This window comes from Tyto alba, unplaced genomic scaffold (genome assembly GCF_018691265.1).
Source record: "Tyto alba isolate M040663 unplaced genomic scaffold, T.alba_DEE_v4.0 Super-Scaffold_5, whole genome shotgun sequence".
NCBI lineage: Eukaryota > Metazoa > Chordata > Aves > Strigiformes > Tytonidae > Tyto > Tyto alba.
The window spans coordinates 12,115,937-12,129,810 of record NW_024881326.1 but is presented as its reverse complement, the minus strand read 5'-3'; the positions used below and the strand labels follow the sequence as shown (position 1 = coordinate 12,129,810).

The following is a 13,874-nucleotide window of genomic DNA, read 5'->3' as shown; positions in this document are numbered from 1 at the left end:
AAGCACCCAATGCCACCAGCAGCCCTGGCCAAGGCTGCAAAAATTTCACTTCTTCCTTCAGACTCCCTGCTGTCCAGGTTTTCAATGAGATCAGAACAAGTGGAATTTAAGGCTTTGAAGTAAAAAAAAAAGGTAAACCTTTGATAGCAAAGGGACTTCAAGTGATGGTGTTTTCAGATCAGCCCTGCACACAGTGCAGGACTCCATGTGCACGGCAGTGACTGATCCAGACTCAGCCACTGCAAGTGTCTAGATGCTGGAGGAATGTGGTAAAAATTAGGCTCTTCCTCTTTGCCTTGGGGATGCAAGTTTTTTGTTAGCTGGTTATTAGAATGGCTTTGTGAACAAAATACAAGGGCAGAAATTGGTGAAAGTTGCACTTCATGATCATCTTCAAACTCTGCAGCTCTCTTCACTGGAACTCCGCAGCAGTACATTTGGCATTCTGCTTCCTAAGCATGAGAAGAGGTAACTGGATGGGAGGGTGTTAAAATGTGGCTACTTCTGCAAATTTTCGATCATAGCAGTAGCTGTGGCACAGCCTATGAATCAGGGAAATAGTCACCAGCTTTGTTTTTCCCTAGGGCAGAGGGCTGGGAGGGGAGCAGAAGCAGGTGGCCCAGGGTGCAATCCCAGCACATGCCCTCATGCAGCAGGACCTAAGCCCAGCTGGGGTCTGCTGGCTCTGCCTGTCCCTGGGTGGGCAGTGACCCTTCCCCAGGGTTTGCAGGGGACTCAGGAGCTGCTGGACCCAGAGCTGCTCAGGACCACCACTGGGGAGGTGACAGGGGGAAGGGAACGCGTGAGTAGGAAAATGGAGCAACCCTGAGCAGCACATTTCCCTCCTCTCCTTTCATCCCCCAGACACAAAGCTGTCTGTTATTAACTCCTCTGAAGTGCGCTTTGCTGCTCAGGACATGGAGGATGCTCAGGGGATGGGCGTGCTAGAGTGACAAGATCCACACCCATGCGTGTGCGTGCACCCTCCCCGCGCACCGCAGAGGCCCCTCTGCCACTGCCAGGGTGCTGCCCGGCTGCCTCACCTGCTCCTCTGCTTGGGCAGGGGAGAAGGGCAGGAGTGCAGGCAGCTTCGCTCGCGCTGGCTTTGCTTTGCAGCTCAACACACGTTTCAAAAGCCTGAGCGCTCTGGAGACAGCCCGGAAGGCTCCTGGGGGAGGGATGCTCCCCAGCCACCCCTGCTAGCCCACGTTAGGCAGCAGCCGGGTGTCGAAGGCTTCGGGGGACACCAGGCTCGTAAGTGGACAGTGGTGGCTTCTCGGCAGCAGCTCTGCTGCCCCGGGGAGGTGGCTCACCTGAGCATGCATGACTGTCCCTGTGCGTGCAGTGTGGATGTAGTCTGTGTGTGTTGGTAGAGGTGTACGAGGCATTGCCTTCCTCCAAGCCGAGCTTTGGCTGTGGGCTGCACCACGTTGTCTCCAGGAACCTGCCTCATCCGTGCACTGAGGGTACGGAGGGTGTACTGTGCCCCGGGGGGAGCAGGCAGGGCAGCCAGGGTGGGAATACATGGTCTAGGTAGGGCTGGGCAATGCCTGTGTGCCTTTGTGTCCGTGCATGTGCAAGTCTGTGTTTCTGTGAGGTGCTTCTGCACGGTGTGGTCTATACGAGGGTGCAGCAGGATAGCGAGGGCTGCGTCTGATGCTGGGGCTGGGCAAGCCCTGTAGGCATCTCTTGCTTTTTAGATAGAACCTGGTGAAATCACACACTTAACAGTTCAGCAGCCTCCATGTATTAATGTAGGGTCTTCTCTGCTGCTCTCTGAAACCACATGGTAGCTCCTGTCAGCAGGAACCTCATCAAGGCTCTTTTTAAATAGAAAGCCTCAGTTTCCAATGCAGGGGAGATTTCTGTGGTGAGGTGAGATGGGGCTCACTGGGCAGACCACCAGCAGGTTGCAGTGCCCTGGGGAAGGAGGGCAGTTGCTCGGGTACAAACACCCTTATACATGCAAAGTCTACCCTGTGCTGCTGCATGACAGCATCTTCCCGTCTGGGCTGGCCTTGAGCTTACACTCCTTACAAGTCTGTTTTCTTGTCCTTGGGCAGGTAGTGGTGCTGAGTGAGCCGTGGACTCGTTGTTATGCTTGCTGGGGATGCTGTTGCCCTGGCAATGGCTGAGGAGCCTGAACAACAAGGAGAGCACCTTTCATGGGCCATGGGCAGATGTGGGATCTCTTGGGGAGGGCAAAATGCTCTGTAGGACTCTTACGGCAGCTTCAGTGATGGCTGGTGGTAGAAAATGTGGGGTGAGCGCATCCCATGGGTTTTGACCCTCTCTTCCCATGCTGTGATGTATCTCTGTGTTCAGACGATGTGATGTGTCCTTCATGGCTGTTTTTTGCTCTTTGCAGGTCTCTGGGACAGGGTGTGTGCCTGTGGTCTCCTCACATGGAGGATGATGGCCAAGAGTAATGGTCTGCAGTGCTCACCAGCCAACTGCCACCCCTGTCCACCTGCCCAAGCCCATGTGGAGGACGGTGATGTGGAGGGGACGAGGCTCAGCACAAGAAAGTCAGGCTGGTCCCTGGTTTGGTTGAGGGAGGCAGTGGTGGGGCAGGGCAGGGGTGGGCCACTTTGGTGGGTCTGCCAAAACCTGGTGCAGGCAGGGCTGCAATACCAAACCTCAGCTGCCTGCTTCCTCCAGTTCATCTGACTGATGGCACACTGTGGCTGTGACACACCCCCCCTTTTCCCCACCGCAGGACCTGCTCAACCCAGGATGACACCTCAGAGCTGCAGAAAGGAGCTGCCCTGGATGAGGGGGAACAGCCAGCTGCCTCTGCTTTCCAAGGCAGACGAGCCTTTGCCAGGTACCTGTGTGTGCCCCTGGCCTGGGGTGAGCCTTTTGTGACTGGCTTAGACACTGGGGACTTGTGTGGGGTCAGGATCCCCTTCTGCTGTGTGTCGTTCAAGGGTTGTAGGGACCAGTGTCTGTGAATACTGCTCTGCCTGCCCTGGTGCCCATGAAGACAGGTGAGAGAGGGGATGGCTTCATCATTTCTGGGGCCCTGGGAGGGCTTGGGGGCTCCCTTCCCTCACAGGCAGTGTCACTCTGCCCCAGCCACCCATGCATTCCTCATGTCCCTGTGGGAATGGCAGTGGGACTCTGACAGGGTGGGCTCTCTTGTTTGTATACCCTTGGTCCTACACCATCGCTACAAGGAGGGGGAAAATTAAATATCTGGTTTTGAGTGAGCTGTGAGAGTTTTCTTCTCAACTGTAGCCTCCCTCCTTGCTCTCAAGCTTTTGCTTTCTCCTTGCTCCGCAGACAGTTCCTGACTCTGCCTCTCTTCCCCTGTCCAGGATAGTCCAGCTGGTGCTGGTGCTGAGGGACTGGGCCAGCAAGAGCTTGCACGAGGAGCAGCAAAGGCCAGACCCCTTCCTCGAGCGCTTCCAGGGCCCTGAGCTCCAGACAGTGGCTGCAGGTGCTGGCAATGATCTAGAGGACGAGGAGACGGAGGAGGAAAACAAAAAGTAGGGTACCTTTCCTGCACCCCCAGCCGTCTTTGGCTGGAGAACAGCTGTGCATGGTGCACAGGGGCTCCGGGCAGTGATGGCTAACGGAGGTGGATGGGGATGGGAAAGGGGGAGGTAGGACGGAGTGGTGGGAAAGGGTCCTCCCTGCCCTCTCCAGCCTCTGTCCAGGCAGTCAGCCTGGCTTTGCTGGGCTGTTGTGCAGGCACACAGGACCTGGTAGTCTGTCCCTGGGGAAAAGACCTGGCCTGTCCCTCACATGTGAGGTCTTCTCTCCCCTGGTCCATGCCCTGGTAGGATCACACATTGCATGACTCATGACAGCTAGCAGACCTCACCATTTTTAGTGAAGTTCAACACTAGGGTTGGCATTTGGAGCCAGCCCTGGCTCTGTAAAGATACGTACCTTCAGCTTGTGCGTATGAGGAGCTGGGGACAAACTGAGGGATGCGGAGTCTCCACCCAGGAGACCACAGCAAGCACAGATGCATGGGATTTTCCAGTCTCATTCATCATCTGCAGGACAAAGGGAGATGAAGGGAGTGCATTTGCTGCCCATGATCCTCCCCCCCCAAGAGCAGACACTGTGACAGCAGCTTTCTGAAAAGGCTCTTTCAAATCCAGCCCTTTCATCTCCCCAGCTCACACTCCTCCTGGTGAAAGGCAATAACCTGGCTTTTCTTCTGCTGGCTAATTAAAGGGCAAAGCTCATGGACTACTCTGGACCCTACCATTATACATGGTAATTAAAAAGCCAAGAAATAATATTTTTTTTTCAGTAGAAGAAAAATACCTGAGCCTTATATCTGGATCTTCACTAGTCATGGAAAAAAAGTTCTGCCCTGCAAGGTTGAGGGGAGCTTGTTAACTGTCAGAGGGAGCTGAAGCATGCCATGAAAGGGCTGCTCAGTGGAGAGATGGTGGTAACTTCTGCTGTTTTCTAGGTCCTCAGCTCCACATATAAGAAGAGCCCCAAGTCTGGTAACCCTGAACATGAGCTGCTATTCACGGCCATGGGAGCCTCCACAGTTGCAGGCTTGGGTGCAAACCCTTCAGGAGGAGCCAAATGATTCTAATCTCTTCCTGGGTTAACGCAGAGCCCTGGTTTTCCAGCCCTGGCCCGGCTGTTAGTGTAATGTCAGTGACTGTGGCCACCTGCCGTGGGCAGCACTGGTGATTTAAAGCTGAAATTACCAATGTAATTAACACCGTTATTGAGGTTATTAGTGCGTGCAGGTGTTACAACAGTACTGGCTGGCTCCAGGTGAGTCAGTGCTTCTTGTGTATCAGTGCTGTATGTCCCAGGGAGCAGAGAGTCCCTTTCTCAAAAAACATTTAAGTTGCAGTTTCTGAACAAAAGATAGGCACTTTTAATGGGGAGATTGGACCACCTGCCTGTCTGTGGCTGTGCCTGGAGCGAAGGTGAAGGAGTGCTGCTGGCTTTGCACTGAGTGCCTGTCCCCACACTCTGGGCACCGCAGGTACCACTGCCTGTGCCACTGGGGAAGGAGACTTCAAGGCAGAGATTTTGCTTTTGAAGCTTTCAGAAGCAGTGAGGTGAGCACGGGGAATCTATTGGAAGTGTGGTTTTGTTTTTTTTTCCTATGACTGGAGAGAGTTTTGCACATTCAAAAGCTGGAAGGGAGGGAAGAAGAGAGGGGGAGAGGGAGTTTTGTCCTACCAGGCTGTAGCAGCTAAACCTATCAGCCCAGCCACAGTTTCTCTTCTGATTCTCCAGTGATATCTGGTGACTGGAGCACACACATCTTGGCTCCGAGTCCCAAGATGAGCAGGATCAAACGCTTGGGAGCAGTTCAAAGGCTGGACCCAGGAGCGAGCAGACTGTGGGCAGGAGCCGCATGGTGCTTGGGGCTTGGCCATCCTCTCCTGGAGCTCCCACTGAGCTACAGCACATTTTCTTTCCTGCTCTTATTAATCTTCTCTTAAGATCTGTCTGGCACCAATCTATACCTCATCTGGGAGATGCAGTGTCATGTAACAAGAAGTTTTCTGATCACCCTTGTTGTGGTTTGAGCCCAGAGGGCAACTGAGCACCACACAGTTGCTCACTCCCCGCTTCCCTCTCAGCGCTGGGAAGGAAAAAATGAGGCAAAAGGCTCAGGAATTGAGATAAGGACAGGGAGGGATAACTCACCCATTATGGTCATGGGCAAAAGACAGACTCCTTAAGGGAAGAAAAAGAACATTAATTTAATTCAGCCACTAGCAGCAGCATCACTTAACAGACACAGTAGGACAGTGAGAAGCATTACCACATCTTAAAAATACCTTCCCTCACCCCTCCTTCCTTTCCAGGCTCAGCTTTGCTTCCAACTTCTCTATCTCCTCACCCCCAGCAGCACAGGGGGCAGTGGGTGGGGGAGCTTCAAGAAGCTTTTCACAGGGGCCACTGCTGTAGCCCCCTCCTCTGCTACCAGAAACCCTGCCACACACAAACCCAGCACAACCCTCTTCCATGTAGCTGTTTCTGGTTCTGCCACTGGGGTGCTGTGTGCATGTAGGCCACCGGCTTGCCTTACCATCCTACGGTTTCTTCTGGAACATTACTGAGAACAGATTTGGGGATAAAGGTGCTTAAACAGTGCCAGACATTTTTGCTCAGTGCTACTGGGATTGGTGTTAGTTTACAGATTGTCACTCAAACTGCAGCTATGTTTGAGCCCGTCTAGTGCAAGGGGTGAAGGATGTGGCTCAGATGGTTCCTTCCAACCCTATTTTCTATGTCCAGTCCTTTATTTATGCATTTCCAGCTCTGGCTTCTCTCTGCTTCCAGGAAGAAATGGCAGAACTTTGTGGTGGACCCTGCAGGGGACTGGTATTACCGTTGGCTGGCTGTCATTGCAGTTCCTGTCCTCTATAACTGGTGCTTGCTTGTAGCCAGGTGAGCTGGGAGGTTGCAGGGTCCCTGTCTCCCCTAATCCTCCTGTTCAGCTGGTTGTTGCGGCTCAGCCAGTATCAGAAAAATGATGCTGGTGGTGCTGGAGCTGGTGGGAACCTAAAGGAAAGGGACCCCCTGCTATCACTGTGACTTCTGTGGTGCAAAGGCAGAGCATCCACCCTCTGCCCCCAGCTGGAAAGGACCGTGATTTTGGCGTAAAGCTGCAAGGTGAATCTGGGAGGTGTTTTCAAGATGTTGCCTTACCTAGGTCAAGGGAGGGCAGATTTTTCAGAGAAAGCGGTTTTAATTTCTAGAAGAAGAGGGGCGAGTGGCCAAGCTCTGTTGCAGAGTTAGGAGCCTCAGAATCAGCCTATAATGAGCTGTAATAGTTTCAGAGTATGGAGATTTGTTGGTCTTACCACCCTATTTTATGACCTTCTTCCAGGGCTTGCTTCAATGATTTGCAAAAGACCTATGTTGTCCTTTGGCTGGTGTTAGACTACATTTCAGACTCTATCTACATTGGGGACATAGTGGTCCACCTGCGCACAGGTAAGCAGAAGTGGCATCCTGACTTGTGAGTGCTTTTTTTCCCCTAAAAGTGGACATGAGCCGCAAGGGAGAGGCTTAATCTACTGCTCCATTAGGAGGAGGGTTTTGTCTACCTTGGCACTCACTAGTACGAAGCAGTCTCCAGAGAAAAAATCTAATTAAAAGATCTGAGAAACAGAGTAAGTTTCAGAATGAAAGATTAATCATCCCAGCTTTCAACTTCACCTTTGAATAATTGTACAAAATTACCTGCATTACTATTAGTATTCGGGCATAGCTGAAGGTCTGTATCTGATTTTGCATCAGTTCAGCTAATGAATTATCTACACTGAAAAATGGTAGAATTTAATGTTCTCGGAACGCAGCAGGTGGCTGTACATTTTCTGTCTGAACTGCAATAATTTATGATCTGGAGGACAGAAACCTTTGTGTCCCCATTTCTTTGTGGCAACACTCTAAATCCCTAAGTGATATCTTTAGGTGGCTTTTGTCGGATAAAGGGCTTGAGTGGTAACAACAGCTTGTAAACTGAGTAGATCAGGTGAAACTGGTAATATTTGGATGACCTTGTGTATATATGCACACATGTGCATGGCATACCATAAAATTTTTCTCAGAAGTGCTTTCAAAGCCTGCAGAAGAGTTGAACATAAGCCAAGATAATTCTATCATTCGCTTCTGTTAGGTTTCTTGGAACAGGGCCTTCTGGTTAAGGACCTGAAGAAGTTACGGGATAACTACATCCACACCTTACAGTTCAAGCTGGATGTTCTCTCCATCACGCCCACAGACCTGGCATACTTTGCTGTGGGATTGCACTGCCCTGAATTGCGTTTCAACAGGCTGCTGCACTTCTCCCGCATGTTTGAGTTCTTTGACAGGACTGAGACCAGAACCAGCCACCCCAACATCTTCCGCATCAGCAACTTGGTTCTTTACATCCTGGTCATCATCCACTGGAATGCATGCATTTATTATGCCATCTCCAAAGCCATAGGCTTTGGAGAGGACACCTGGGTCTATCCCAACATCACAGACCCTGAATATGGGTATCTGGCTCGGGAGTACGTCTACTGTCTCTACTGGTCTACGCTGACTTTGACGACCATTGGAGAGACCCCTCCCCCTGTGCGTGATGAGGAGTACCTCTTTGTGATCTTTGATTTCCTCGTCGGTGTCCTCATCTTTGCCACCATTGTGGGGAATGTGGGATCCATGATATCCAACATGAACGCCACCAGGGCAGAATTCCAGGCAAAAATTGATGCCATCAAACACTACATGCAGTTCCGCAAGGTGGGCAAAGACATGGAAACCAAAGTCATCAAGTGGTTTGACTACCTGTGGACCAACAAGAAGGCAGTAGATGAACGGGAAATCCTCAAGAATCTTCCAGATAAGTTAAGGGCAGAGATTGCCATCAACGTTCACCTGGAGACGCTGAAGAAAGTGAGGATTTTCCAGAACTGTGAGGCAGGTCTACTGGTGGAGCTGGTGCTGAAGCTTCGCCCTCAGGTGTTCAGCCCAGGGGATTACATTTGCCGGAAAGGAGACATTGGGAAAGAGATGTACATCATCAAGGAGGGGAAGCTGGCCGTGGTGGCGGATGATGGAATCACACAGTATGCTTTGCTTACTGCAGGAGGCTGCTTTGGTGAGATCAGCATCCTCAACATTAAAGGAAGCAAAATGGGCAACAGGCGCACAGCCAACATCCGTAGCTTGGGCTACTCTGATCTCTTCTGCCTGTCAAAGGAAGATCTTATGGAAGCAGTCACAGAGTATCCTGATGCCAAAAAGGTCTTGGAGGAGCGTGGCCGGGAGATTCTGATCAAGGAAGGGCTGCTGGACGAATCAGCTGCAGAGGCAAGCACAGAAGAAAAGAGCGTGGAGGAGAAGCTGGACAGGCTGGCCTTGAGCCTGGACACACTGCACACCCGCTTTGGCCGGCTCCTGACAGAATACGGTGACACCCAGATGAAGCTCAAGCAGCGCATCACTGTTCTGGAGTCCAAGATGAAGCAGCAGGATCTGGAGGACTTCTTCTCAGATAGCTCAGACAGTCTGCTTGAGGATTAGGAGAAAGTTTTACCTGATGGGATGCAATGGATGGGTGCAGAGGTCAGATAGATGATGTCTGGCCTTGTGCTGAGACAGTTTGATATTTCACAAAGCAGATCCTGTGGCTGCCTTGCCAGGGACTTCTTTCAGGTCCTTAACATTGCTGCTGCCACTGCCCTGATGGCAGCTTCTGCCATGGCTCCTAATCAGGTGATTTTCCTAGCTTCTCCTCAGGCCTGTCCCTTTTCTCATTACCTCGACCTGAGACCTTGAACTTGGATCACTAAAATGAGGAGGATGGCTAATGCCACTGCTAACACTTCCTTCCAGTTTCTGCAAAAGGTCTGTGCCCATCCTTCCTCCTCTTTGCCTTAACAGAAGGTAGGACATGAACCTTGCATGGAGGGGTACCTGGGCATGCTGACCTCCCATGTATGTTGGAGATGCAGAGTCATGGTGGCCAGAGCCTGCCATGCGTCACCTACTCATCCATACAGGGACCTAGGAGGAGACAGGCTTTGGAAAATGCTGCTTTCCTTGAAGATAAAAAAACACCCTAATGAGAGAGACCAAAACAGAAGCCAGATATTTACAAATGCATTTTGGGTTCAGCCTTTATAACTCACTTCAGGTAAATAATCCCCACTGAGTGTCTGCGGACACCCAGTCTGCACTGAGAGACTCCTCACCCACAAGATACTAAAAGTCAATTAAGACAGCCCAATCTGTGCCTCTTATGTCTGCGAATGGAGAGGCTTCTCTGGGTCGCTGTCACTACCGAGGTCATCCCCACCACCCTCCCTGAGGCTGGACATCGAGCTGGAAGGGCAGGCAGCTGCCATCCTCCTGCCTGCCTCCCTTTTCCCTTCTGCTTTATTTGGTGCTGCCAAATGGCACCCGGCGCGGGCCGCTCGGTACCCCGAGCACCGCAGCTTCCCGGGGGACGGCGTTCCCAAGCCCTCCCGCTGCGGAGGCAGCATGATTTCCATTTGGGCTATGGATGTCTTGGATGACAAGTACCATACAGAGGTAAAGACTCTGGCTTGCTGGCCCGACAGTGCCTGTTGTGCAGTGTACAGAAGGAACGCAGGATCTGTCTCTCTCCTCTATCTAATGACGGCCAGATGCTCCAGGAAGCGTTTGACTGAAATTACACATTTTTAAGGAACAAAGCAGTGGTGGGGTCAAACTGTGCCCATATTTGCTTTGCTGTGGGTAGCTCAGAGAGAGCACAGAACACATTTATTTCCTTAGGCAGGAGGTTTTCTTGTACTCGGTGGGAGTTTGGGGGATTTGCAGGCCAGGTGCCTTCTGGAGGAGAAATGAGTGGCAGAGCCATGAGGACACATGTGTGAAGGGAAAGCGTGGCACCGTCGCATGAGCCGGCAGAGCTCTGCCGGGCTGTGCTGCAGCCCTGCTGCTCCACGGTGCAAGCAGCTTGTTGGTGAGGGGTGGAGTGCAGGAAAGGCCACCAAAACCCTGCAAACAGCAGCAACCTCAGCACAGGCAGCAATGCCACCCCTGCCTAGCGGTGCTGTGCAGGTGCTGGGCCTGGGGGATGCAACTTCATCTCTTGCTTCTGTCGCACAGCTTGGCTTGACCTGCATGTAGGCATCTGGGACCTCCTGCTCCTGCCCACTGGGTCCGTGGAGTGGGCTGGGGCTGGTTTCCAAGGAGGACAAGGTTTGGTGGAGAAGGGAATTCTGGAGGAATTAATGATCTGGGGAAAATTCAGTTAGTTTGGCTAAAATAATGGGATGACACATGAGGAAGTATCAACCCAGAAAGGCTCATGGTAGAAAACTGAGGGTATTTGCTTTGTCCTTTCTCTTCTCTCCTGCATAAGCCTGCCTCTCTTCATTTTGTATGAGAATTTTTCATTTAGAAATCATGGCCTTGCTTTTTGGGATTGGTGGGGGAACAAAGGTTAAATTACCAAAATTAGAATTTGAGGTTAGGTAAGATGCTTTTTGTCAGCCCTAAATTAAATTGCAGGTTGGTTGGTTGGTTTGTCTGTGTGTTGTTTTTTAACTATTATTATTATTACTTTTTACAATTTAATTTACTTATTACTGAGATGATTTTGGTTGAAGATGAGGTGGTTTCTGTTCTGCTTTTTCTTGTACCACCAGGAGCCCTCGCCCCCAGCTTTCCCCTTGTCTGGGATCCATCGCTCCCGAAGTCCCCGCGCGTTCTTTGCCCGCGGCAGGCGGGGAGGGGGCGGGCGGGCCGAGCCCCCCCGCCCGGCTCGGCAGTGGGGAGGGGGCGGGCAGAGCCCCCCCGGCCGCTGGGCCCTGCGGATGGGGGAGGGAGCCAGGAGGGGGAGCTGTGAACCGCGGAACCGCGGCCCCCCCAGCCAGCGCCAGCCCGCGGCCGTGGGGTCGCAGCCACTCGCGTTCTGTGGGGAGCCGAGCGTTTCCCGTGGGAGCTGTAGCTCCCCGGAGGGCGAGGCGGAGCCTCTTCCATCACCCCGGCGCTTCTCAGATCCCTTTTGCCGGCCCCGTGCACCTAATCCGTGCCGCTCTCCGTGTCGGCAGGCTCTGAGCCCGTGGGCTTTGCTTCGCCGCTGCTGTGAGTGGAGCACGAGTGGCCACTTGCCGGGACAGCGGCTGCCTGTGCTCCCGCCCGGCCCTGCGTGTCTCCGGGACAGGCAACTACTGCTGCCCGGCTGGGGAGCTGCTGGCAGTTTAGAGGATAGTCAGGTTTATTCCAGGAAGGGGAAAAAAAAAAAAAAAAAAAAAGAATCAAAAAAGGAAACCCACTCCCCCTCCCAATTTTAATCCAAGATAATAATCCACTTGGGAAATTTTAAGCCTTCAGACAAATTACCCCAGAGGATGTCTTTGTGAATTCAGAGCAGATCCCGCTTGTTTCCTCACGGCGGCAAGCCAGGAAATCATAGATTGATGAACCGCTTGACGGGCTTGCTAATGAAATTAGCAGCAGCTCCATGCTTTTTTCAGTGAGCAGGACAGGCAGATGTTGGAGAGAAGCACACAATGGCACAGCTGCACTTACAGGCTGCCTAAATCCCTGGCAGAGCGGACACGGGGCACAGCAGACACAGCTTTGGCTGCTGCCCGTTTTACAGGTGGTTTGGGTACATACCTCTGCCTCGGAAGGTTCTCCTGGAGATGGGGAGCAGGGGGTGGCCAAAGGCTGCTCCTCAGGGCTGGCATCCAGGAGGGAAAGCTGAGGGCGCCCACTCAGCACCCTGCAGAGACTTGCCCATGCACCACAATACATTAAACTGCTTTGTCATATATTACAAATAATTTTCTTCTTTTAGATTTCTCCCATTACAAAAAATATTCCCCTATACAATGTAACCTTTCTCAACTGTGTTGTGGGTGGGAGACATCAAATATGGAGCAAATATATTGACCTCCAGGGAGGTCAGATGGGGGAAAACCTGTATGCCTCACCAGGCAGCCATCCCTTCCAGTGCCATCGAACCAGGGAAGCCCCTTGACTTCTGCAGCAGATGTTTTCTGCAAATCTGCTGCTACCAAAGGGTGCATCTTCAGACCTTGCCTGCTTCTACCAGAGCTGCAGGAAAGGGACTGGGATTCTTGGGTGAATCAACCATAACTGTGTTGTGTGGTACTGGGTTTCCCTCCTCCTCTCTGAGCACTGCTTCTAGGAATGAAATAATCATTGCTGGATGATACCCAGAAAAAGCTCTCTCACCGGCCTCTGGGAAATGTAAGTACCCATTTCACAGCTGGGGGAAATGGAGAGAGCTTGCCAGGACACAACAGTGACAACTCCTGCCTCCTGGCTGCCTTCTTTTTGTTTTTCTGAAGATGTGCATGAAGAGGCCATTTTGGTGATTGCGAGCAAGCTCTAAAATAACCTCCTTAGGCTGTGGACAGCAGGGTTGGAGACTGCAGCACAGGAGAGCATCTGGCTTTGCCACTTCTCCAGAGGTAAGTTGGGTCAGCAAGCTGCAAGCAGGGTTCATATGAGTGTGGACCACCAGATTCTGGGATTGCAGAATGGGTCTGGCTTTGAGCCCAGGGTCTGGCACTGAAGCCTGAAGCCTCTGTGTCTTGCAGCACAGCAGGCTCACCCTGGTGAGAAGATCTGTTGTGGTGCATGTAGTGCCGGGGGAAAGGGGTGAAACAGAGGTTGTGGTTGGCTCATGGCTCACTGGTGTCCCTGATGACTGTGGTTGTGGCATGTGGCTTGGCAGGGGCAGTGGCACAGCTCCTCTTGGTCCTGTTGAACTTGGTGCTGGTCTTCTCCGTAGTGCTGTGCCACTGCAATAGTCTGCTCTGCACTGCTGAGGTGAGGTCTGGCTGTCCAGCCAAGCTGTTCAGCGGTGTGAAGCAGTGGGCAAGCTCCAGTCTTGCTCTGTCTTCCTGACTGTATTGTGTCTCTCCTATGGGCTCAGCTGGACTAAAGTCTCTTGAAAACCAGGAAAGATTGGAGGCAGCTCTAAGCTCTCCAGCATGGGACCTCTGAGCACTCCCTAGATGGCTTTGCCTCCCTCAGCTCCTGCCTCCTCTGCACCCGAGGGAACCAGGACTGCCTGCGTGCTGCTGGTGCTGCCTTCCCAGGAGTGAGGGTTGCTGTGAGCAAGATTTCCACCTATTCTTCAGGGGCTGGGATGTGGAGGTGGTGTAGAAGGTCACCAGACTGCCATGCAGCTCTTCCCTGGAGAGGGGCTGGCTTGCTCATGATCATTTGGATTCAATAGCTTTGAAATCAAAGCACTGCCTGCTTTTCCTGTAGGTATGAGTGGGGTTTCAAAGAAAAGACTCTATGCTCATCTTGTTCTTATGGTTCATGGGTGATGCTGGATGTGCTTGTGTCCTGGTGTTGTTTCTGGGAAATGGAGAGGACAGCCATCACCCACGAGCATAGGA

General features: G+C 52.2%; 1 protein-coding gene across 2 annotated transcripts; it reads left to right on the top strand.

Moving 5' to 3' along the window:
* Positions 1-970: 970 nt before the first annotated feature.
* CNGA2 (cyclic nucleotide gated channel subunit alpha 2) lies at positions 971-11,008 on the top strand. Of its 2 annotated transcripts, XM_032995917.2 has the most exons (6): positions 971-2,528; positions 2,720-2,827; positions 3,321-3,491; positions 6,286-6,393; positions 6,836-6,942; positions 7,628-11,008. In XM_032995917.2, exons 1-6 carry the CDS (start codon positions 2,413-2,415, stop codon positions 9,019-9,021), a joined length of 2,004 nt encoding a protein of 667 aa, XP_032851808.2. In that variant the 5' UTR covers positions 971-2,412; the 3' UTR covers positions 9,022-11,008. The 2 variants fall into 2 exon arrangements, with proteins under 2 accessions (XP_032851808.2, XP_032851809.2); XM_032995918.2 differs by lacking the exon at positions 6,286-6,393.
* The last annotated feature ends 2,866 nt before the right edge of the window (positions 11,009-13,874 follow it).